Here is a 21,694-nt window from a genome sequence, read left to right as displayed (position 1 = left end):
ATACAAGGGTTCATGGAGAGATGGTCCATGAGACTTAGAGAGAAGAGATTTAGTTTTGTGAGAGTTTCTAAATCTAATAAAGAAGTGTTGTTCTTTATATTCTAAGTTCTAGCAATCATAACTTTGAATTGGTATCAGAGATTGAAGGAGAAGTACCGATCGAAGACGACGATCAAAGCTTCACGTATCCAAGATGGGAGACGTGGAACCTTCAACACGAACAAAAGACAATGGAGCCCCAACGATCCAATGCCCTATGTTAACAACAACAAACTATACAGTTTGGGCGATGAGGAAGAAGATCTTGTTAAGAGTAAGCGAAGTATGGGACACCATAGAACCAGGATCAACGGACAGAAAGAAGAACGATGTAGCGACAACTCTTCTATTTCAATCAATCCCCGAGAGCCTCATCCTACAAATTGGAGAACAAGGCACGGCAAAGTTGGTGTGGGCTGCGATCAAATCTCGTCACCAGGGAGCAGACCGTGTTAAAGTGGCGAGACTCCAAACCCTAATGTCACAACTCGATCGGTTGAAGATGGAAGACACCGACTCGGTTGATGACTTTGCGGGAAAGATTTCGGGAATAGCTTCCCAATCTGCTTCTCTCGGAAATACAATTGACGAATCGAAGTTGGTGAAGAAGTTCTTGACAAGTCTTCCTAGAGGAAAATTCATACAAATTGTAGCTTCTCTTGAGCAAGTCCTAGACTTAGAAACAACGGGATTTGAAGATATAGTAGGGAGAATAAAAGCTTACGATGAGCGTATAAGGGATGAGACTCAAGGAGAGGATCAAAGTAAACTCTTGTTTTCAAACAATAGCCACGGAGGCTACGGCGGAAACAGAGGAGGTTACGGAAACAGAGGAGGACGAGGTTTTGGTAGGGGCAGAGGAAACTTTGGTAGAGGTAGGGGTCGAGGGAGATTCAATAGCCAAGATCAAGGAGCAACAGCTGCGGAAGAAAAACCAAAATCGAAAAGAGATCGTTCCAAGGTAATATGTTGGAGATGTGACAAAGCGGGTCACTTTGCATTGACATGTCCCGAGAAACCAATGCAAAACCAAGAAGCTAACCTAAACGAGACACAAGAAGCCGATGCCTTATATGTCCATGAAGTCGTATTCCTTAACGAAGATAAGGTAATCCCTAAGAACTATGATACTAATAACAACTCGAGTATTTGGTATTTAGATACCGGTGCAAGTAACCACATGTCGGGGAACAAAGATTTCTTCTCAAACCTAGATGAGAACGTAAAAGGTAAAGTGAGGTTTGGCGATGGCTCGTGTGTGAATATCATTGGCAAAGGAACGATTGTCTTTGTGTGCAAGACCGGAGAGAAAAGAGCTCTCAAAGACATCTATCTCATACCCGAGCTAAAACACAACATATTGAGTCTTGGACAAGCAACTGAAGGTGGGTGCGAAGTACACATGAAAGAAGACGTGTTAACACTAAGTGATCCATGTGGAAAGTTGCTTGTAAGAGTCACAAGATCTCCAAACCGACTCTACAAAACCCCGATGAAAATAAGCAGTCCAATGTGTCTACTTTTACGTGATGATGAAGAAAAATGGAAGTGGCACTCAAGACTTGGACATGTGAGCTTTGGTGTCATGAATAATATGGTACAAAAGGAGATGGTCGAAGGAATGCCACGAACTCTACATGAAAAGAGTGTGTGTGACGTGTGCTTAGCCAGAAAACAAACAAGAAATTCATTCCCGATAAAAAACAAGCTTCCGTGCGGCACAAGCATTGGAACTAGTTCATGGCGACTTATGCGGGCCAATCTCACCACCAACACCAGCTAACAACCGGTATGTATTCGTCTTAATTGATGATTTTTCTAGGTACATGTGGACCATGTTGCTAAAGGAAAAGAGTGAGGCGTTCGATCGGTTTAAAAAGTTTAAAGAAGTTGTGGAGAAAAAAACCGGGTTAACCGTGAAAACTTTTCGCACCGATAGAGGAGGAGAGTTTACCTCAGCTCAATTCACTTCCTTTTGTGAAGAAAAAGGAATAACAAGACATCTTACTGCTCCTTACATACCACAACAAAATGGTGTAGTTGAAAGAAGAAACCGGACATTAATGGAGATGACAAGAAGCTTACTTAAGGCAATGAGGATTCCGAATCACTTATGGGGAGAAGCTGTTCGTCATTCAACTTACCTCATTAATCGAGTTCCTACTAAGGCTTTGAAGGGTCAAACGCCTTACGAGTGCTTCACGTTCAAGAAACCGAACATAGAACATTTGAGAGTCTTTGGTTGTATGGCCTACGCTAAAATCAATGGACCACATCTTAAGAAGCTAGATGAAAGGTCAAGGAGCGTGGTCAATCTTGGAACCGAGCCGGGTTCTAAAGCCTATAGACTCTATGACCCGGTCTCAAGGAAAGTAATTGTTAGTAGAGACGTGGTCTTCGATGAAAAGAAAGCTTGGAACTGGTCATCTACAACAAGTGAATCCAATGGTGAACCGGGTATGTTTAAACTCACTCGTGGAGGTATTATAGATAATGGAGATGGATATGGTGATGATCAAGCCAATGAAAACCATAATCCGGATCAAGAGCCTATAGACCAAGACGAGGAAGAAGAGGTAGAAGAAGAGGTAGAAGAAGAGGAACATGTTGACAATGCCGTGAATCAAGGAGCAGAGAATCAACAAGTAGTGACTAGATATGGCCGAACGATAAGACAACCTAGCTACCTTGATGATTATGTGTTGCTTGCAGAACAAGAAAGTGGTAGGTTACTACTTACGGTAGACGGAGAACCCGAAAATTACTTTGAAGCTGAACATCAAAAGGAATAGATTGATGCAATGCAAGCCGAGTTAGATTCAATTCTCAAGAACAAGACATGGGAACTCGTTGATAAACCGGTTGATGTTAAACCTATTGGTCTTAAGTGGATTTATAAGATCAAGAAGAAAGCGGATGGCTCGGTTAATAAATACAAGGCAAGGCTTGTAGCTAAAGGCTATGTACAACAACAAGGCGTAGATTTTGATGAAGGGTTTGCTCCGGTGGCACGTCTCGAAACTATACGCCTTCTCATAGCTTTAGCAGCAACAAATGGTTGGGAGATTCACCACCTAGACGTGAAAACTGCATTCTTAAACGGAGACTTAAAGGAGTTAGTCTACGTAACCCAACCGGAAGGTTTTGTGAAGAAAGGTGAGGAAGATCGAGTGTATCGACTTTACAAGGCTCTATACGGCTTACGACAAGCTCCTAGAGCATGGAATGTAAAACTCGACCAAGTCTTAAGAGAGATGGGCTTCAACAAGTGTATCAAGGAACCGACGGTATATCGGAAGAACGACAAGAAGGACGTCTTGATTGTGGCTATCTACGTGGATGATTTGTTTGTGACGGGAACCACACTTAAGGTCATCAACAAATTCAAAGAAGATATGTCAAAGAAATTCGAGATGTCGGACCTAGGGAAGTTAACGTATTATCTTGGCATAGAAGTGATTCAAGGAGTGGATGGGATAAAGATAAAGCAAGAAAGATACGCTCAAGGAATTCTTATTAATGCTAAGATGGAATCGTGTAACTTGACTCATACACCAATGCATCTAAGTCAAAAGTTCAACAAGTTGGAAGAAGAACCAGAGATTGATGCAACCGAGTATAGACGAACCATTGGTTGTCTTAGGTACCTCCTACACACAAGACCGGATCTCTCCTTTGCTGTTGGAGTTCTAAGCCGGTATATGCAAAGTCCAAGAATTCTCATGGGATTGCGGTCAAGCATATATTAAGGTATGTAAGAGGAACAACAAACTTTGGTTTGTTTTTCAAGAGAGACGGGTCAAGGAGAATCACCGGATATAGTGATAGTAGTCACAATGTTGATATTGACGACGGAAGAAGCACCTCAGGACACGTTTTCTACTTTGGTTCATCACCGATTACTTGGACATCACAAAAGCAACCTAAGGCCGCATTGTCCTCATGCGAAGCGGAATTCATGGCAGCTACGGAAGCCGCGAAACAAGCTATATGGCTTAAAGAATTGTTGAGTGAGATACTAAGCGTTGAAGGCGAGAAGGTCTTACTAAGGATTGACAATAAATCGGCTATAGCTTTGACCAAGAATCCGGTGTTTCATGGGAGAAGTAAGCACATACTTTCGAAGTATCATTTTATTCGGGAATGTGTGGAAGACGGACAAATCGAAGTTGAGCATGTACCCGGAGAGGTCCAAAAGGCGGACATTCTTACCAAGCCATTGGGAAGATTCAAGTTCAAGGAAATGCGAGACCTAATCGGTGTTGAAGAGATCAAGACTCCCAAAATTCAAGTTGGAATTAAGGGGGAGAATGTTGGATAATTCAAGACTTAAAGAAGAAGTTATCTCTTAGAAGAAGAAGCTTCTAGAGATAAGTAAGGATATTCACAAATATGTTTTAGATAATGATAAAGTATCTAGATAGAGTTTGTGTTTAACCAAATCCTAATAGACTTGGGAGATGTCCAAGTTCTATATAAATACAAGGGTTCATGGAGAGATGGTCCATGAGACTTAGAGAGAAGAGATTTAGTTTTGTGAGAGTTTCTAAATCTAATAAAGAAGTGTTGTTCTTTATATTCTAAATTCTAGCAATCATAACTTTGATGTACCGCTTTTTTAACAATTCTATTCTTTACTCTTTTTTTCTAAAAATTTCCACTATTTTGGGTAATTAAACGAATATTTTGTGTGATTAAAAAACGGGGAAAGAAGGGATTTAATTTGGCAACCACATCTGAGAAATATAGACGAAGAAAAATATTGAAGTTTAAAGTTGGCAACCACATCAGAAATAATTTGTTTAAGATTATCGAGATTGGGGAGTTCCAAACTTCCTATAGAGCCGGAATGGAGCAGACCAGCTTAGCTGTAAGTGTTTGACCTTATTATTTAATTACTACTATTGGAACTGTTTTTAATCTCATTTTAATACTCCAATTTATGTTCCTATTCTCATTATTTTAAGAAAAAAAAAAAAACAATTTTCAACTCAAAGACAACTGTAGGCTTTGCCTTAACCATTTTATTTCGGCTGAGTTCGTGACAATAAAAAAAAATGCTTGGTGTCAAGGGGACAAATAAACAAAGTTTTCATTGCTTAAAGACTTTGTAATCATATAATAACTACAGCTTACTTAACATTGATAATATATACATAAAAAAACTATGATTAAATATTATAGTGTTCTGAAAACCGATTAATTTAGATGGTGTTTGATGTCAAAAAAAAAAAAAAAAAGATGGTGTTTTAAGTGCTAGCCCACCACTCAATTTCTTTTAATTTTATCAAATAAAAACGATAATATGTTTTTCATTTTATCATTTTAAGTCCGATGAGCAACTAGGCCTAGAGTTTTTGTGCATATAATGATATACTACAATTTCGAAATGTCTTAGTATATAAATTTTTGTATATATTCATTAATGTTTAAGCATTTCCCCTGATTTTAGCGAAAAATAATCCCACTAAAATGGACGAACAAGAATCTCGAGTTCTTTTAAATTATTCATTACTTTCTTTAAGGGCCAAACATCTTAAAATGTAGAAATAGTTGGTTTTGATTATTGCAACGACACAGATTACTTAGCAATAGCATATAGAATTTCCGATTATTATACGAAAGATATACTAGATTTATATGCAAGAATTCAACCAAATTATATAAATTGAATAGTGGAAGTAATATACTAATATTATGAACTTTTGATATTATATATATGCACACACGAATTAAACCTATTTGGAGCACCAAACGAACTAAGTTGTATCCAAAACACAAAATGCAACATTCATAATCATCATCTGGGGTGTCATTAATGTCTCTGGAACTTCCGGTGTTTGACATTTCAAAGCCTCTAAGCGAGTCATCGTTGACGTCACTACAAGATGCGTGTAAAGAGTGGGGTTTCTTCTACGTGACCAACCATGGTGTCTCCGGCGACATGTACAAGAAACTCCGGCGATTATCCGGGGGTGTTTTTGAGCTCGAAGATGAGGAGAAAATGAAGATGGGAGCGTCTAATTACACTCCCCGTTTCATCGCTTCACCTTTCTTTGAAAGCCTTCGTGTCTCCGGTCCTGATTTCTATGCCTCGGCCAAGTCTTCCGTTTATGCTTTTTCAGACCAAGCTACCGATGAAGAGTTCAGGTATACATAGATCACATATAGTATCTGATATAGAGAGTTGAATATATAAAAATACATAAATTATGGTTGTTGACATTTTCTTTGGGAACCCCCAAAACGATGTCATTAATATGGCGTGAATTAAAAGTCCCCTCATATTTTGAATTTTATTTAGAAACCAATTAAGCTGTCCTCTCAACCAATTTATATGCAATCCACATTTTGCTTAATATTCAGATATTAAGGAGTCAGATTGTGCTTTCTCGTTTTGTTTCCTAGATAAATGTTCATATAAATTGTTTTTCCAAAACATCAATTAGAACAAGTAGAACGGGTTGTGACAATATGATTGTCAAACAAAAAACAAATCGGATTCCAACTATATTGGTCACTCTTTATTTCGCAAGTGCGCATTGAATATTTGCATTCGCTTTAGCATATATGCATGCACTCATATATTCTTTGTGTTTTCGTGATACATTAAATAATGTGAAAGTTAGGGATGTTGTCATGTCTTTAACCATTTCAGGACCGGTCCCTCTAGTTTTGGTGACTGATAAAAGGACTGGGCATAATACCCGAACCCGAAGAACCGAACCGAACCCGACCCGAAATATCCGAACTCGTTCTACTTCGGTTCCGGCTAATTACCCGATCGGGTTCTGTTTTCAAATAACTGTGGGTATCGGGTATTACCCGAACCGAACCCGATACCCGTGAGTATTTTTTATTACCCGAACATATATACACATATGAGGACATAAACTTGAATATGTGACTTGTTTAATGATTTAAGTTATGGAACAAACTCAAAACAAAGTTTACTTCTTGTTTTATATTATTGTCTTAAGGAACAACTTGTTATAATTTCAGATCTTTCGGGTTTTATGGGTACTTTTATGTATGTTTGGGTATATTTGGACAAAGTTTGGGTAAGTAGTACTCAAACCCGAAATAGTTTTGGTTATTTATGGGTTCTTTAACCAATACCCGAATTACCCGGACCCGAAGTGAACCTGAACCGAACCCGACCCAAAATTGTACATATAACCCAACGGGTCCAAAATTTCTAAACCCGAAAAACCCGAACCCGAAAGACCCGACCCGAACCCGACCCGAATACCCAAATACCCAGGCCTAGATAAAACCACTGAAATCTAAGACAATAATAACTATGTATAGTTGACCGGTCCATTTTTTTTTTTTTTTGGGATTAAAGTTGGTTCTATGTAAATAATGTTAAAGTAGACTTGTTTTCAACACTTACAAAGTATCTCCTCCATAACATTATATTCCTAGTGAATCAAATCAATTGTTTATTTTTCTTTTGTATTTTTGATCAATTCACAAAACTATGATCTGCTGGTTACTAATTTATGCATTAATTGTTATTATTTTTAATGATGAAGAGTTGATGTTTTGGAAAAACAATTTGCATGAACACCAAACCAATTGTTTCACATTGACTAAATGATTTTTTCTTGCTTTTTATTTTTCTTATAAAAAAAGTGCGTTGATGAAAGAATATGGAGAAAAGATGACGGAACTATGCGAGAAGATAATGAAAGCAATCCTCTCTAGCTTTGGAGACGATCTTCATCACAAATATTACGAATCTGAGTTTGGAAACTGTCATGGCTACTTCAGGATCAACAACTACACAATCCCTTCAGAACAAGAAGGTGATCATGATCACAACGACGATGATGATCAAGATTTGATCGAAGGGCTTGGAATGCACACTGACATGAGTTGCATCACGATCGTTGATCAAGATGACATCGGAGGTCTTCAAGTCAGAAGCAGAGATGGGATTGGTCTGATGGATATTAACCCTAAAGACGAAGCTCTCGTGGTCAACGTCGGAGATCTATTGCATGCATGGACTAATGGACGGTTGAGATCGTCTCAACACAGAGTTATCTTGAAACGACGTGGTTTCGTCGGTAATAGATTCTCACTTGCTTTTTTTTGGTGTTTCGACGATGGGAAAGTCGTGTTTGCCCCTGATGAAGTGGTGGGAGGTTGTGAGGGTGTGAGAATATTTCGGTCATTTAAATGTGGGGATTATTTGAGGTTCAGAGAGAAGTTCGAGAAGGTTGGGGACACGGTCGAAGACTTTGCACGAATTGAAGACTATCGTTAATTATTTTTTTTCTAAAGTGAAAGACAAAATTAAGTAAATTTGTGGGCAATTCTCCTAAATACCTCTTTTTAAAATTTGATCTCATAAATTATAAATACCTTTAAAATGAGTTTTTCTTCTAAAATAACATCACTAAAATATATTGTTTCCAGTTTAACAAAAAAAAAAAAATTGTTTCCAAAATAAATCGGGTTGCCGGATTTTTCAGCCCCCAACTATTTGCAAACTCAAGGAATCCCCCTATACTTTTTTGCTCTTAAAAAATCACCAACAACTAACAATTTCCTTAATAAAACATCCTCAACTTTCAGATTCATCTTGATTAATACGCCTCCAATTGAACCGGCCATTAAACCGGGTTTAACCACAAATCCGCGTTTACTATACCGCGATTAGGATTACCCGCATAAGTAGGGTTGCCGGATTTTTCAGCCCCCAACTATTTGCAAACTCAAGGAATCCCCCTATACTTTTCGCTCTTAAAAAATCACCAACAACTAACAATTTCCTTAATAAAACATCCTCAACTTTCAGATTCATCTTGATTAATACGCCTCCAATTGAACCGGCCATTAAACCGGATTTAACCACAAATCCGCGTTTACTATACCGCGATTAGGATTACCCGCATAAGTACCCATGACCCGAGAGTTAAAACGACGTCGTTTTGACTCGTCTCTTTTTCTCAAAACAAAGCCAAAACGACGGGTTGCCGGATTTTTCAGCCCCCAACTCGTCTCTTTAGCTTTGTGTTTTAGCTTTTGTAATGACTTTGTGCTTTAGCTTTTGTAATGACAAAATGACTTTGTGCTTTAGCTTTAGATTTGTGCTTTGTGTTCCTTTTGTAATGCTATGATAATGATGCAAGAATCCCCCTATTAAACTTGAGGAACCATTGTTGTTAACATCTAAATAGAGACATAATGATCCGAGAATAACATCCAAAAGATCAACATCCAAAAGATCAACATCCATAACATACAAAAAGATACTAGGTGTTCTGATCTTACATATTCTAAACACAAGAATAGTTGGGGGCTGAAAAATCCGGTAACCCGTCGTTTTGGCTTTGTTTTGAGAAAAAGAGACGAGTCAAAACGACGTCGTTTTAACTCTCGGGTCATGGGTACTTATGCGGGTAATCCTAATCGCGGTATAGTAAACGCGGATTTGTGGTTAAACCCGGTTTAATGGCCGGTTCAATTGGAGGCGTATTAATCAAGATGAATCTGAAAGTTGAGGATGTTTTATTAAGGAAATTGTTAGTTGTTGGTGATTTTTTAAGAGCGAAAAGTATAGGGGGATTCCTTGAGTTTGCAAATAGTTCGGGGCTGAAAAATCCGGCAACCCTACTTATGCGGGTAATCCTAATCGCGGTATAGTAAACGCGGATTTGTGGTTAAACCCGGTTTAATGGCCGGTTCAATTGGAGGCGTATTAATCAAGATGAATCTGAAAGTTGAGGATGTTTTATTAAGGAAATTGTTAGTTGTTGGTGATTTTTTAAGAGCGAGAAAGTATAGGGAGATTCCTTGAGTTTGCAAATAGTTGGGGGCTGAAAAATCCGGCAACCCAAATAAATCCCACAAAAACGCGGAGCAGCCCGACACATAAGAAGTATTTGGGCTTATAATGGGCCTAATTTCGCCGCTAGCCTCTGCTCAATTGTCCTTTTCTGATTTTGTCGTCAATCACGTCTCATATCCGAGGCGACTTTGCTTCTCCTAGATCTGAAACCCTAATTCTTGATTTCGCTATGGAGTCCGTCGAATTGATCAATCCCAATCCCAATTCACAAACCCTAGCTCAACCTCCTCCTTCCTCCAACGGAGACACTGCTCCACTCGCATCGGATCATATGAATCCTCAGAATTCGGAATCTGTGACTTTAAACGGTACTAATGGTTCATCAGCAAAGCCTGAGTTCTTGCGTCCTTTGCTATCGGAGAACGGTGTTAGCAAGACGCTGAGTGGTAACGATAAGGATCAGTCTGGTGGAGAGGAAGAGACTACAAGCCGGAGGAAGCGTCGGAGCCGGTGGGATCCTCCGCCTTCTGAGTCGGGTAATAACCCTAGCGCTGAAGGGAGTACTGATTCCGGTACTGGAACTAGGAAGCGTAAGTCGAGATGGGCAGATGATGAGCCCAAGCCGCACATTCAGTTACCTGATTTTATGAAGGATTTCACTGGAGGTATTGAGTTTGATCCTGAGATTCAAGCTTTGAATAGTAGGTTACTTGAGATTAGTAGGATGTTGCAGTCTGGTATGCCTTTGGATGATAGACCGGAAGGACAGAGGTCTCCTTCACCAGAGCCTGTGTATGATAACATGGGGATTAGGATTAACACTAGAGAGTATAGAGCAAGGGAGAGGTTGAATAGAGAAAGACAAGAAATTATTGCTCAGATTATCAAAAAGAATCCGGCTTTTAAACCTCCAGCAGATTATAGGCCTCCTAAGCTCCATAAGAAGCTTTTCATTCCAATGAAGGAGTTTCCTGGTTACAATTTTATTGGTCTGATTATTGGCCCTAGGGGTAATACTCAGAAGAGAATGGAGAGGGAGACAGGTGCTAAAATTGTAATTCGGGGTAAAGGATCGGTTAAAGAAGGTAGGCATCAGCAGAAAAAGGATTTGAAATATGACCCTTCAGAGAATGAAGACTTGCATGTTTTAGTTGAGGCTGAGACTCAGGATGCTCTTGAAGCTGCTGCTGGTATGGTTGAGAAGCTTCTGCAACCTGTTGATGAAGTGTTGAACGAGCACAAGAGGCAACAGCTCAGGGAACTTGCTACCTTGAATGGGACAATAAGGGATGAAGAATTCTGTAGACTGTGTGGTGAGCCAGGACATAGACAGTATGCATGTCCGTCTCGTACCAATACCTTTAAGAGTGATGTTCTTTGCAAGATTTGTGGTGATGGTGGACACCCTACTATTGATTGCCCGGTGAAGGGTACTACTGGGAAGAAAATGGATGATGAATATCAGAACTTCTTGGCAGAGTTAGGAGGAACTGTACCTGAATCTTCTCTCAAACAGAGTGCTACGCTGGCTCTTGGTCCGGGAAGTTCGGGAAGTAATCCTCCATGGGCTAATAATGCAGGGAATGGTGCAAGTGCGCATCCTGGCTTAGGGTCAACTCCGACCAAACCCCCCTCCAAAGAATATGATGAAACAAATCTGTACATTGGGTTCTTACCTCCGATGCTTGAGGACGATGGTTTGATTAATCTGTTTTCATCCTTTGGTGAAATTGTGATGGCAAAGGTAATCAAGGACCGTGTGACTGGGCTGAGCAAAGGCTATGGTTTTGTGAAGTACGCTGATGTACAGATGGCCAATACTGCTGTTCAGGCAATGAATGGCTATCGGTTCGAAGGCCGAACACTCGCTGTCAGGATTGCAGGCAAAGTGCCACCGCCTACTGCACCTCCAGGGCCTCCAGCTCCTCAACCACCAACTCAAGGTTATCCTCCCTCAAACCAGCCGCCAGGTGCCTATCCTTCTCAACAGTATGCCACTGGTGGTTATTCAACAGCTCCAGTTCCTTGGGGTCCTCCCGTTCCTTCCTATTCTCCATATGCTCCTCCCCCTCCTCCTCCTGGTTCTTACCATCCTGTCCATGGTCAACATATGTCACCTTATGGAATGCAATACCCACCACCACCACCTCATGTGACACAAGCACCTCCACCTGGCACTACTCAAAACCCAGCTTCTAGTGAACCCCAGCAAAGCTTCCCACCAGGAGTACAAGCTGACAGTGGTTCTGCTACGTCTGTACCACCAAATGTCTATGGTAGCTCAGTCACGGCTATGCCTGGACAGCCTCCATATATGAGTTATCAGTCTTACTACAATGCTGTTCCCCCTCCACCACCTCCAGCACCAGCCTCGTCTACTGATCATTCCCAAAACATGGGTAACATGCCATGGGCCAACAATCCTCCTGTCTCAACACCTGATCACTCGCAAGGTCCTGGTAATGCACATTGGGCACCTACTCCTCCTATGCCGCCCACTGTTGGGTATTCACAGAGCATGGGGAACGTACCCTGGGCTCCCAAACCTCCTGTACAGCCACCTGCAGAGAATCCATCCGCTGTTGGAGATTCTGAGTATGAGAAGTTCATGGCTGAGATGAAGTAGCATGTGTGTTCTGAGGAGAAACTCCTTAGTGGAGAGGTAAGATGTCCTCATTTGATGTTATTGTTTGTTCTCCCTACAGGTTTTGAAATTAAAATTTGAAATCGAATCAACTGGCTTTCATCATAGGAGAAAACTTTTGTTCCTCAATTTTCCAACGTTTTCAAACAAAAAATTTCTTTCTCAACATCATATTTTAGACTTCCAGTTGCAGGATACTGCCTTTTTGTCCATTTTTTTTTTTTTGAAAGCCTTCTTGTTTATGTAATTTTTCTGTTCTAGTTTTATCACATGATAACTAACTGATATAGCTCATAATTTGGTCACTGATGTGTTTGTGAGCAATGCTACAGCTAACGGAGCATCTGTCCTGGTAATCAATTCTGAAACATAGAATCCGGGAGTTGGATGTTCGAATTTTGTCAGTCTACCCTTTTTGCTCTATGTTTTGTTCAGTAACTCCTAATGTGTCTTTTCACCTCTCAGTTTTTCTATCTGACAACATCTAAACTACCACTAACATAGATTCCAAAAGTGTGTCCCTGTTATTGTATACATCTCATTAACACGAATCTTTGTTTTGTTGATATTGTTAATTTTTTCAGGTGTGATGTTTCTTGGAGGTCTTGTACCCTGATTTCTTACATCTTTCTTGTTGGAAGTTTGGGACTCACAATCTTAACCCTTGCTATGCTGTTGTGAAATATGCAGAGACTCAGGCTGGAAGCTCCCAGTTCAGACAATTGCCTTTCCGGAAAGGCCATAAGAATTTTATTAATGTTACTGATAATAATTGCTGCTCTTTTGTAGGACTATTTATATGTCTGGGGTTCTTGTTTCATTTCATAATACTCATATTTACCAGTGATCAGTGTGTTAAGTCTGTCTTCAGCTCGCAATTTCTTCTGTACTGTTTCGATATGGGAGTTAAGCCTTTTTAGTATTGTAGTGCGAAAAATATCTATTATCCTTTGTGATGCAAGATATGATCATCTTGCTCTTGTGGTCATCAGTTCTCACAGGAACCTGAAGGCAACATGGTATGTTGAATTACATTCGGCATATTGACGCCGACACCACTTTGATTCAGTCTTGTATACTGACATAATAATATCTTTCAAGCTTCCATGTGGCAGGTGTGATTTCTGGCTAGTGATCCAGATTAACTTTAATAACATTGGTCTTGATCTATTCAAGTGTTTCAGTGTCTACTTTTGATAGAGAGCTTTGTGATAAGTTGGGCATAGAAGTAGTAAACTGTCTCAAGAGTGTTTGCATATTGATTTATACCTGATCGCTCACGTTAACAATTTTGGTAAGTGGTAACTAGGGACGTTGGCATGGAGTGTAGAGGATGGTTACATACAATTGGCAATCGGGAGCCTTTTTCTGAGCTCGCAAGATTCCTAGCTCTCCTAAAAGGTTTGTTGGTCTATACAACAACTAGATCGAATAACACTCTGTTCAGCATTTTCAACCGAGTTCCATGTATATATGGATTAATGTATAGGGTTTAAAAAATAAAATATTTTATGTTAGAATTGGATAGGGACGTTTATGTCTTCGGCAGTATCATATGATAAACAAAAAGCATTTTCACTTTAAGTTTTCTAGCATAGTAAATTGAACAACTCGAAATTCCACCATATTACTTGCCTCTTTCGGTAATCTGTATACGAACGAACTCTGAAACAAACGAGTGAGCGGAAAGAACCTCTGAGAGGAGAATCAATAGAAACCATCCTTTTCATCTAAAAAAGTATTGAAAGTCATCTCAAATCAGTTTCTGTAGTTTTGAACAAACGTTTAAAAATCTTCTATAATTATCTTTTTTTATTGGCAAATTAGATAATGTAGATGACAAATATGTAAAGCCAATTCTTAGGCCTAGCCCAGTGATGCAATTAGCCCATAATTCCCAAATGCAGATGAACAAAATCCTCTCAAATTGTAGCCATCTTCTCCGTCTCGGCTCCGCCGTTCGGTTTCCGTTACTATTTTCCAAAATCATTCATTTTCTCTTTTAACTTCCAAAAATCGAATTTGAGTTGAATCTTCTAAGCTCAAGCTATATCGATTTCGAAATGGAGGAAGGTCGTGACGACGAGGATTCTAGTTTTTCTAGTTCCGGCGATCGCGACGGTGGATTGAGCGGTTGTTTTTTCTTGGATCATGTTGGCGAAGTTTTTCTTTCTCGGAATCATGATGGTTTGTCCTGGAAATGTTCGGATTCTTCAGATTGTGTAAGATTTTCTCGATTATGTGTTCATGCTTCCTCAAATTAATCCGACGAATTGAGTTCGTTGACTTTTATCCTTCTGGTTTTCCACATTCATCATGAATTAGTGTTGATTTTGATGTTGGATCTGGGAGAAACAAAATCATGGAGCTTCTCTGTCTTTATTGCTATGTTACTGAATTTGAGCAAGTTTCCTGTTATATATTGACAGGAGGGAACAACTTGTTTAGGAACTATAAACTGCGAGAATTTCGAAACTGAGATCAAATTCTCTGATATTTATGCTGTGGAGTTTGTTAACTATGGTTTGGTGCATAGTCCAAAGTCAGGCCTTAGACATGCCAAAGAATGTTTCCGGGAACGCTTGTTATATACTCAAGAGGTTTCGTTTTCGAATCTTTTGTCTCACTTCTTCTTTCATCCTATGGAGATTTACAGTGTAATGATTCTCTACTTTGATGTAGATGTATCGGTTCACTGTGCATGGTTTTCAAAGTTCACCAAAGGAGCCTTGTCTTTGGAAACTTGCCGCTTTCACTTTTGGCCATATGGATTTGCAGACGTGCCAGAGTTGGATGGATCAATTGAATTACTCTTTGATTAAGGAAGTAGAAAGACCAAGAAATCTTTTGGTATAATCTTATCCCTTCAGGCTCTACCACTTTCTTCCTCCTAATTTGTATGAATGCTTTGACAAATTGATTCCCACTTTTTTAGGTATTCGTCCATCCAAAAAGTGGCAAAGGAAATGGCTCCAAGGTCTGGGAAACTGTTTCCAAGATTTTTATTCGCGCTAAAGTTAATACCAAGGTATGTTTTTAATTGCATCACTAGCAGAAAGATCATTTAGTAATTCTGTTTTTTTGAGGGTTCGTTATAGGTTATTCTTTGACGACAAATGGCACACAGATTTTGCTTCTTGGAGTAGCTGATTTGATTTTGTGTTATAGTTGAGGATCTAGGAAAATTTGATATTTATCATGTAATTATTGCTTCCTTATGGTTTTATCAGGGTCAATAGTTACTAATTGATTGTCTTTATTCATACTTTATATTTGCAGCAAATGAGTGCTCAGAAAGTGTTATTATATATATTGCTTTAGCAGATATTGCAACATGACTTCCACAATTTTGACATTCATTGTATGCACAATTTCTAGTGATAGTGTAGCATCATGAGACGTGAATGTTTTCATTTTTCATGCTATGGTCCTTAGTTCGATATTCTTGATTTACCCTTTAAATCAGGTGATTGTAACAGAACGAGCAGGACATGCATTTGATGTAATGGCATCTATCCAAAACAAAGAGCTCCATTCATATGATGGCATCATAGCTGTTGTAAGTTGTAGCCTATTTTTTCTATCTTTCATTGACCCAAAGTACTTTTTTTGACAATGATTGTAGTGATTGATTCGCTCAGCGCATCTGTGAAATATTTTTGTAATGCAACAATTTTATGAGTCAAGTTATGGATTAGTGCAAGTCGATGAAACTTCTTCACTCCTGATATTAGTTGTCGCATTTTTCTTTCTCATGCCGCTTTCCTGTGGATCATATATCTGCTTTCATGATATGATCTTCAGTATTTTAATATCTTCAAAAATCAATTGATGTTCAGGGTGGGGATGGTTTCTTCAACGAAATCCTTAATGGATATCTTCTGTCGAGACTTAAAGTCCCTCTTCCACCAAATCCTTCAGATTCCTTCAATTCTGCTCAAAGTAGAGCTAGCTCCTCAGTTGCAGAATCAGGAGATGCAGTTCATGAGACTGACCAAAAGGAACACTATCCTCTACTTCCTGACTCAGTTCAAGAGGTTATGAATTTCAGTATGTATTTGATCACTTCTATCTAGTCTTTGTTCAACCGCTGGGACTGTAACTAGTTGTAATCTCTGGGCGTTACTGTTAATCTACAGGGACAGTCAATGGCTCATGTGAAGGTCAGTTGGTTTAGTTCTCAGCAACATATCCAGTTACATTGCTTGCTTCCGAATGTTTGTTTTTTCTCCCTTTCTTATTAAATCACTTTCTTTTCTGGTTGTCTTGTTCCTTTTTGTTGAAAATCTCTTAGGAATTGAATATCTTGATCATCCCTTCACTGGTGGAAGGCCTCGATTTGGCCTCATCCCGGCAGGTTCAACTGATGCAATAGTTATGTGGTAGGCTTTTTTATCATCATTTATTCAAAATCATCCTTCCACTAGCAAAGGTTATCCTGCACCATGAATGAAAAGATGTTTCACTTGTATCAGCATATAAACTGATTACCAAATAAATAACTACTGCATATGCATTTTCACTCTCTACTGTCTGGTTTCTCTTTTTCTACTCCATACAAATTTTGAAAGATTTGGTGATAGCTTCAGGAATGTAAAAATAGCTTCTGAGAAGCTTTAAGTTTTAAACTACTATTTATGCTCTTGCATTACAGCACCACAGGAGCTCGTGATCCTGTAACATCTTCGCTGCATATCATTCTAGGAAGAAAGCTCTTCCTTGATGCAATGCAGGTTGTGCGGTGGAAAACAACATCAACCTCGACGATTGAACCTTATATTCGTTATGCAGCCTCATTCGCTGGGTAATGGACTAAACCTTTTTTGTGAGATGTTCCGTAACAAGGAAAGACAGATTCTGTTAAGTCATGAACCTCTGATTCTCATCCTTCACTTACAAGCCCGAAGCCTTAGTTCCTTATTATTAGTGGCATCCTCGTTTGTCTTATAGATCACCTCAATATCATCAACCATTAGTGCCTGTGATAGAAAACTTGATTCCTCCTATCTCTAACAGAGTTTTGTACAATTGGTTAGTTCAGATACGGGTTTTATGGTGATGTCATTTCAGAAAGCGAAAAATATCGGTGGATGGGTCCCAAACGCTATGATTACGTTGGAACTAAGATATTCTTGAAGCACAGGTATTTTCCTAACATATTTACCAATTTGAACTTCCAAAAGAAAACATTAGTTGAATTTCCTCCAAATGATCTACCTTGTTTTTCTTCCAAGCAAAGCACTGTTGATTGAGTTGTTGATTTATATGTCAATGCAAGATCATATGAGGCAGAGGTAACGTATGAAGAAGCTGAATCAGAGAACTCTAAAGCTTCCCTACACTCGCGGAGTAAGACATGGCCATTTCGAAATACCTCAAGATCAGAGAAAATACTATGTCGTGCGAACTGCAGCATATGTAACAGTAAGGTTGATGGGAATATTGTAAGCACAACACCCAACTCCTGTCCAGAAAAAACAAGATGGTGTAGATCGAAAGGGCGGTTTTTGAGTATAGGTGCTGCAGTGATGTCAAACCGAAATGAAAGAGCACCTGATGGTCTTGTCGTGGATGCACATCTTTCAGATGGTTTCCTTCACCTCATACTCATTAAGGATTGTTCTCGTCCCAAGTACTTATGGTAACGTCTGGACTTTTGCTATTGTCATTCATTTTATGAGTAAGGCTTATATCAGAGATTGTAATGGATTACAGGCACCTTACCGAGCTTGCAAAAAGAGGTGGTGAACCTTTGAACTTCGAGTTTGTGGAATATCACAAGGTTTGTAAAACATTTTCCTTTTGAAATCTTCTTAACTTGGTTGGGGCCTGATCAAATGTATGTGGGAATGCAGACGAGAGCTTTCACATTTACATCATTTGGGGAAGAGAGTGTGTGGAATTTGGACGGAGAGATCTTTGAGGCTCACCAATTATCAGCTCAAGTCTTGCGTGGCCTTATACCTCTGTTCGCTTCTGGTCCAGAGATATAACAACATGCATGTGAATGTGGTTTTATATGGAGCGTTGGGCATAGTTAGTGACCCAAGTGAAAAAGCTATATGAGATTGGAAACTAGAAAAGTATAATAGTGAACATGACAATGTTGCCAAAAAAGGAACAAGGCAAACATATTATAGTATCCAAGAACTTCAAGATGTAACCATTGAAGATGATCATCTTACTCTCTCTTTATAAACATCATTATGATGTAATATAGTCAATAAAAATTCAGCTCTAGTGATATGAGAATGTATTTTCAATGTAACCCAATGGTGTAAACTGTAAAGGGGACTACTAACAATAACAACAGAAAGAAGAGAGACTATGCAAAATGAACAACTAAACTCAAAAGCAACCATTATTGCATAGGGATGCAAATTCCAAAGACCTTGCAACTTAGAGCATGCACAATGAGGGTACAGAATTTAGTTCAAGAATCCGACCATATATATTAACTAAGAAATAGAATTTAGTTCAAGACAAGATGGAACATAAACATCACAGGTAACAGCTAAGAAGAGATAACTAGTAAAGAAATCAAAACAAGATTATATTTCTCCTCTGTAGCCACCAGAGCCAAAATAGTCTTTTCTCGAATTAGATATAGCCACACTCTTCTGGTGCTCAAGTTTTGGACAGTCTCGGATACGATGTCCAAGACCACCACAATACGCACAACCTTTGACACCACTTGCATTAGCAATGGTCTCTGCTTCTTCCATTGGATCATTCAGCTCAGCAAGGACAGGTGGAATCCTCTGTTTAGCTTCTTGCAACAAGTGTTTCAAATCGAGCAGCGTGGTTTCGCTTTGATTCTTGTTTATAAATGTTGTTGCTATCCCAGTTTTACCACACCGACCTGTTCGTCCTATCCTATGCACATAGTTCTCAATCTCTGCTGGCATGTCGTAGTTGATTACATGTTGTATATCTGGGAAATCTAGACCCTTTGAAGCAACATCAGTCGCGACCAAGACATCTTTTTTCCCAGCTTTAAACGAAGATATTGCATACTCTCTGTCTTCTTGATCTTTTCCTCCATGGATGGCCACTGCTTCCACTCCTTTCAGTAACAAGTACTCGTGAATATCATCAACATCAGCTTTGTTCTCACAGAATATTAAAACCGGTGGAGAGGTTTTCTGTAGACACTCAAGGAGGTAAACAATCTTTGCTTCTTGTTTGACATATTCTACCTCCTGGATCACATCAAGATTCGCAGCTCCAGCTCTTCCTACATTAACTGTCACAGGTTTCACCAGAGCACTTCTGGCAAAGATTTGAATTTTTGTGGGCATTGTGGCAGAAAACAAAAGTGTTTGACGTTGAGACTTAAAGTGGTCAAAGACTTCCCTTATGTCATCTTCGAAACCCAAATCAACCAACCTATCTGCCTCATCTAGTGTCAGGTACCTAAAATAAGGAAAAAAAAAAAGAAGGTAAACATCATTGCCATCTAACATTATCAAGATTTCGAAATTACATGGCACAGCCACTAGACTCCAAAGACAAGAAAGATGCATTCAGAAAGAAACACTAGTGCGGACAATTTATTCAGAGAGAAAAAATCCTATCGAATCACATAACAAAGAACATATAGAGAAACGAAGGGCTAAGCCGCTAACAGACCCTAAACAATCCTACTGATCTCTCCCGTTTACCAGAAACAACAAACCACAAATAAACAGATATCCTTAAGAATCTAGCCAAGTGCAAAACTCAGAAAACGAGAATATAAGATCAAACAATGCAGCCAATCATAAGACGCAAACATATATTACAATCAGTATGATTAATCATATTGAAAAGAACCAAAGAAGTCATACCTGCAAGCATCTAAGCTCATCTTTTTCTTGGCGAGCATATCCTTTAACCTCCCAGGGGTTGCAACAACAATGTGAACACCTCTCTTGACAACCTCCAACTGTGATCTCATATCAATTCCTCCAATACATAGCAACGACCTCAATGGCGGGTATCCAGCCTCAACCAAAGGAGCAACAAACTGCTCAACCACTTCATAAGTCTGCCTAGCAAGCTCTCTAGAAGGGCAAACAATAAGCCCAATGGGACCTTCTCCAGCAGCAATAGGCATCATCATCTCTTCTTGAAGAGCAATCATTATCATGGGAAGCACGAAAACCAAAGTCTTTCCTGAACCGGTGAACGCAATCCCAATCATATCCCTCCCAGCCAAAATCACAGGAAGACCCTGAACTTGAATAGGAGTAGGCTGCACAATCCCCTTCTCCTTGAGCGTATCAAGAACAGGTCTAGGAAACTTCATATCCTTGAAGTTCTTGATAGGAGGAGGAATATCATCACCATTAACAATAATATGCCATTGCTTCCTAATCAAATCTCTCTGTTTATTCGACATCCTCCTAATATGCAAAGGAGGTTTCCACCCAGTTAAAAGAGGCTCTGTATAAGTGATACCTTTGGCAAGCTCACGAACAGACATAAGCGTCTTCTTATCAGATAAATGCTCCATCATCTCTTTCTCTTGTAAGATGATTTGCTCAGTAGCACTAACTTGAGGAACATCACGCTTGAGCTGAGTTGCTTGAACAAGTAAACTAGGTTTAGCTTCAGCGAGCTTTTCCTTTTCAGCTTCTTCCTCCAATTCTGAAGCTTTTCCCTTCCGCTGAAGTATCTTCTGTGCTTCCATAGCTCTGCGCTCCGCCACTGATACATACTCAACGTAACTATCATCTTCTTCCATTGATTCAATTTCGAGAATTCTAGTAGTAGAGACTCAAATCAACAAATTTTGTCAGCCCTAACCTAAACCTGATACTTTCTTTGTAAATTTAGGGTTTTTTACGATTGAATCATCCCATCTTCTACCTCTTCTTGATCTCAGAATCGCTATTTTTTTTTTGTTCCGCGAGTGCTTTAAAACAACGTGGGCCTATTGGGCTTATTCTCTCTTTCAAATGGGTTACATTTGGTTTTTAATTATCTTAATTTTTACAGCGGGTGGGTTAAATTGTTGTCCATTAAATTTGGTATCCGACCCGATAAAAAATTTACTTCATAAATCTTACACCGGATAATTCATATCTTTTTGGATCGAGTCAAAACATATCCGAAATTATGAACCGGATATTTCATATTTATAAATATAGATATTTAGAAGATTTTGGTTAAGATTTATAAATATAATTCTCCTATCATCTTTGTTTGAACATTTTTAACTGTTT

The 21,694-nt window shown here is 39.2% G+C and overlaps 4 protein-coding genes across 5 annotated transcripts; 3 read left to right on the top strand and 1 right to left on the bottom strand.

Annotated features, from left to right (window-relative positions):
* Nucleotides 1-5,536: 5,536 nt before the first annotated feature.
* On the top strand, nucleotides 5,537-8,387 carry LOC9301927 (gibberellin 20-oxidase-like protein). The gene is made up of 2 exons (XM_002865807.2): nucleotides 5,537-6,189; nucleotides 7,678-8,387. The coding sequence occupies exons 1-2, from the start codon at nucleotides 5,858-5,860 to the stop codon at nucleotides 8,312-8,314; spliced, it is 969 nt and encodes a 322-aa protein (XP_002865853.1). The 5' UTR covers nucleotides 5,537-5,857; the 3' UTR covers nucleotides 8,315-8,387.
* Nucleotides 8,388-9,966: 1,579 nt separating this feature from the next.
* On the top strand, nucleotides 9,967-13,446 carry LOC9301926 (branchpoint-bridging protein). Of its 2 annotated transcripts, none has more exons than XM_002865806.2 (2): nucleotides 9,967-12,503; nucleotides 13,070-13,446. In XM_002865806.2, exon 1 carries the CDS (start codon nucleotides 10,071-10,073, stop codon nucleotides 12,465-12,467), a length of 2,397 nt encoding a protein of 798 aa, XP_002865852.1. In that variant the 5' UTR covers nucleotides 9,967-10,070; the 3' UTR covers nucleotides 12,468-12,503; nucleotides 13,070-13,446. The 2 variants fall into 2 exon arrangements, with proteins under 2 accessions (XP_002865852.1, XP_020882910.1); XM_021027251.1 differs by lacking the exon at nucleotides 13,070-13,446 and adding an exon at nucleotides 12,818-13,063.
* Nucleotides 13,447-14,160: 714 nt separating this feature from the next.
* LOC9300181 (ceramide kinase) lies at nucleotides 14,161-18,741 on the top strand. The gene is made up of 13 exons (XM_021027259.1): nucleotides 14,161-14,707; nucleotides 14,915-15,085; nucleotides 15,168-15,335; nucleotides 15,421-15,513; nucleotides 15,952-16,044; nucleotides 16,325-16,535; nucleotides 16,625-16,648; nucleotides 16,780-16,867; nucleotides 17,140-17,289; nucleotides 17,527-17,628; nucleotides 17,764-18,126; nucleotides 18,201-18,267; nucleotides 18,341-18,741. The coding sequence occupies exons 1-13, from the start codon at nucleotides 14,549-14,551 to the stop codon at nucleotides 18,476-18,478; spliced, it is 1,827 nt and encodes a 608-aa protein (XP_020882918.1). The 5' UTR covers nucleotides 14,161-14,548; the 3' UTR covers nucleotides 18,479-18,741.
* A 115-nt stretch (nucleotides 18,742-18,856) lies between these two features.
* LOC9301925 (DEAD-box ATP-dependent RNA helicase 35) lies at nucleotides 18,857-21,375 on the bottom strand. Its single transcript, XM_002864058.2, has 2 exons — nucleotides 20,315-21,375; nucleotides 18,857-19,901 (listed from the first exon to the last, which is right to left on the bottom strand). The coding sequence occupies exons 1-2, from the start codon at nucleotides 21,211-21,213 to the stop codon at nucleotides 19,037-19,039; spliced, it is 1,764 nt and encodes a 587-aa protein (XP_002864104.1). The 5' UTR covers nucleotides 21,214-21,375; the 3' UTR covers nucleotides 18,857-19,036.
* Nucleotides 21,376-21,694: the final 319 nt, after the last annotated feature.

The sequence above is a fragment of the Arabidopsis lyrata genome (assembly GCF_000004255.2).
Source record: "Arabidopsis lyrata subsp. lyrata unplaced genomic scaffold ARALYscaffold_8, whole genome shotgun sequence".
Classification (NCBI taxonomy): domain Eukaryota; kingdom Viridiplantae; phylum Streptophyta; class Magnoliopsida; order Brassicales; family Brassicaceae; genus Arabidopsis; species Arabidopsis lyrata.
This window is presented reverse-complemented; position numbering and strand designations above follow the sequence as displayed.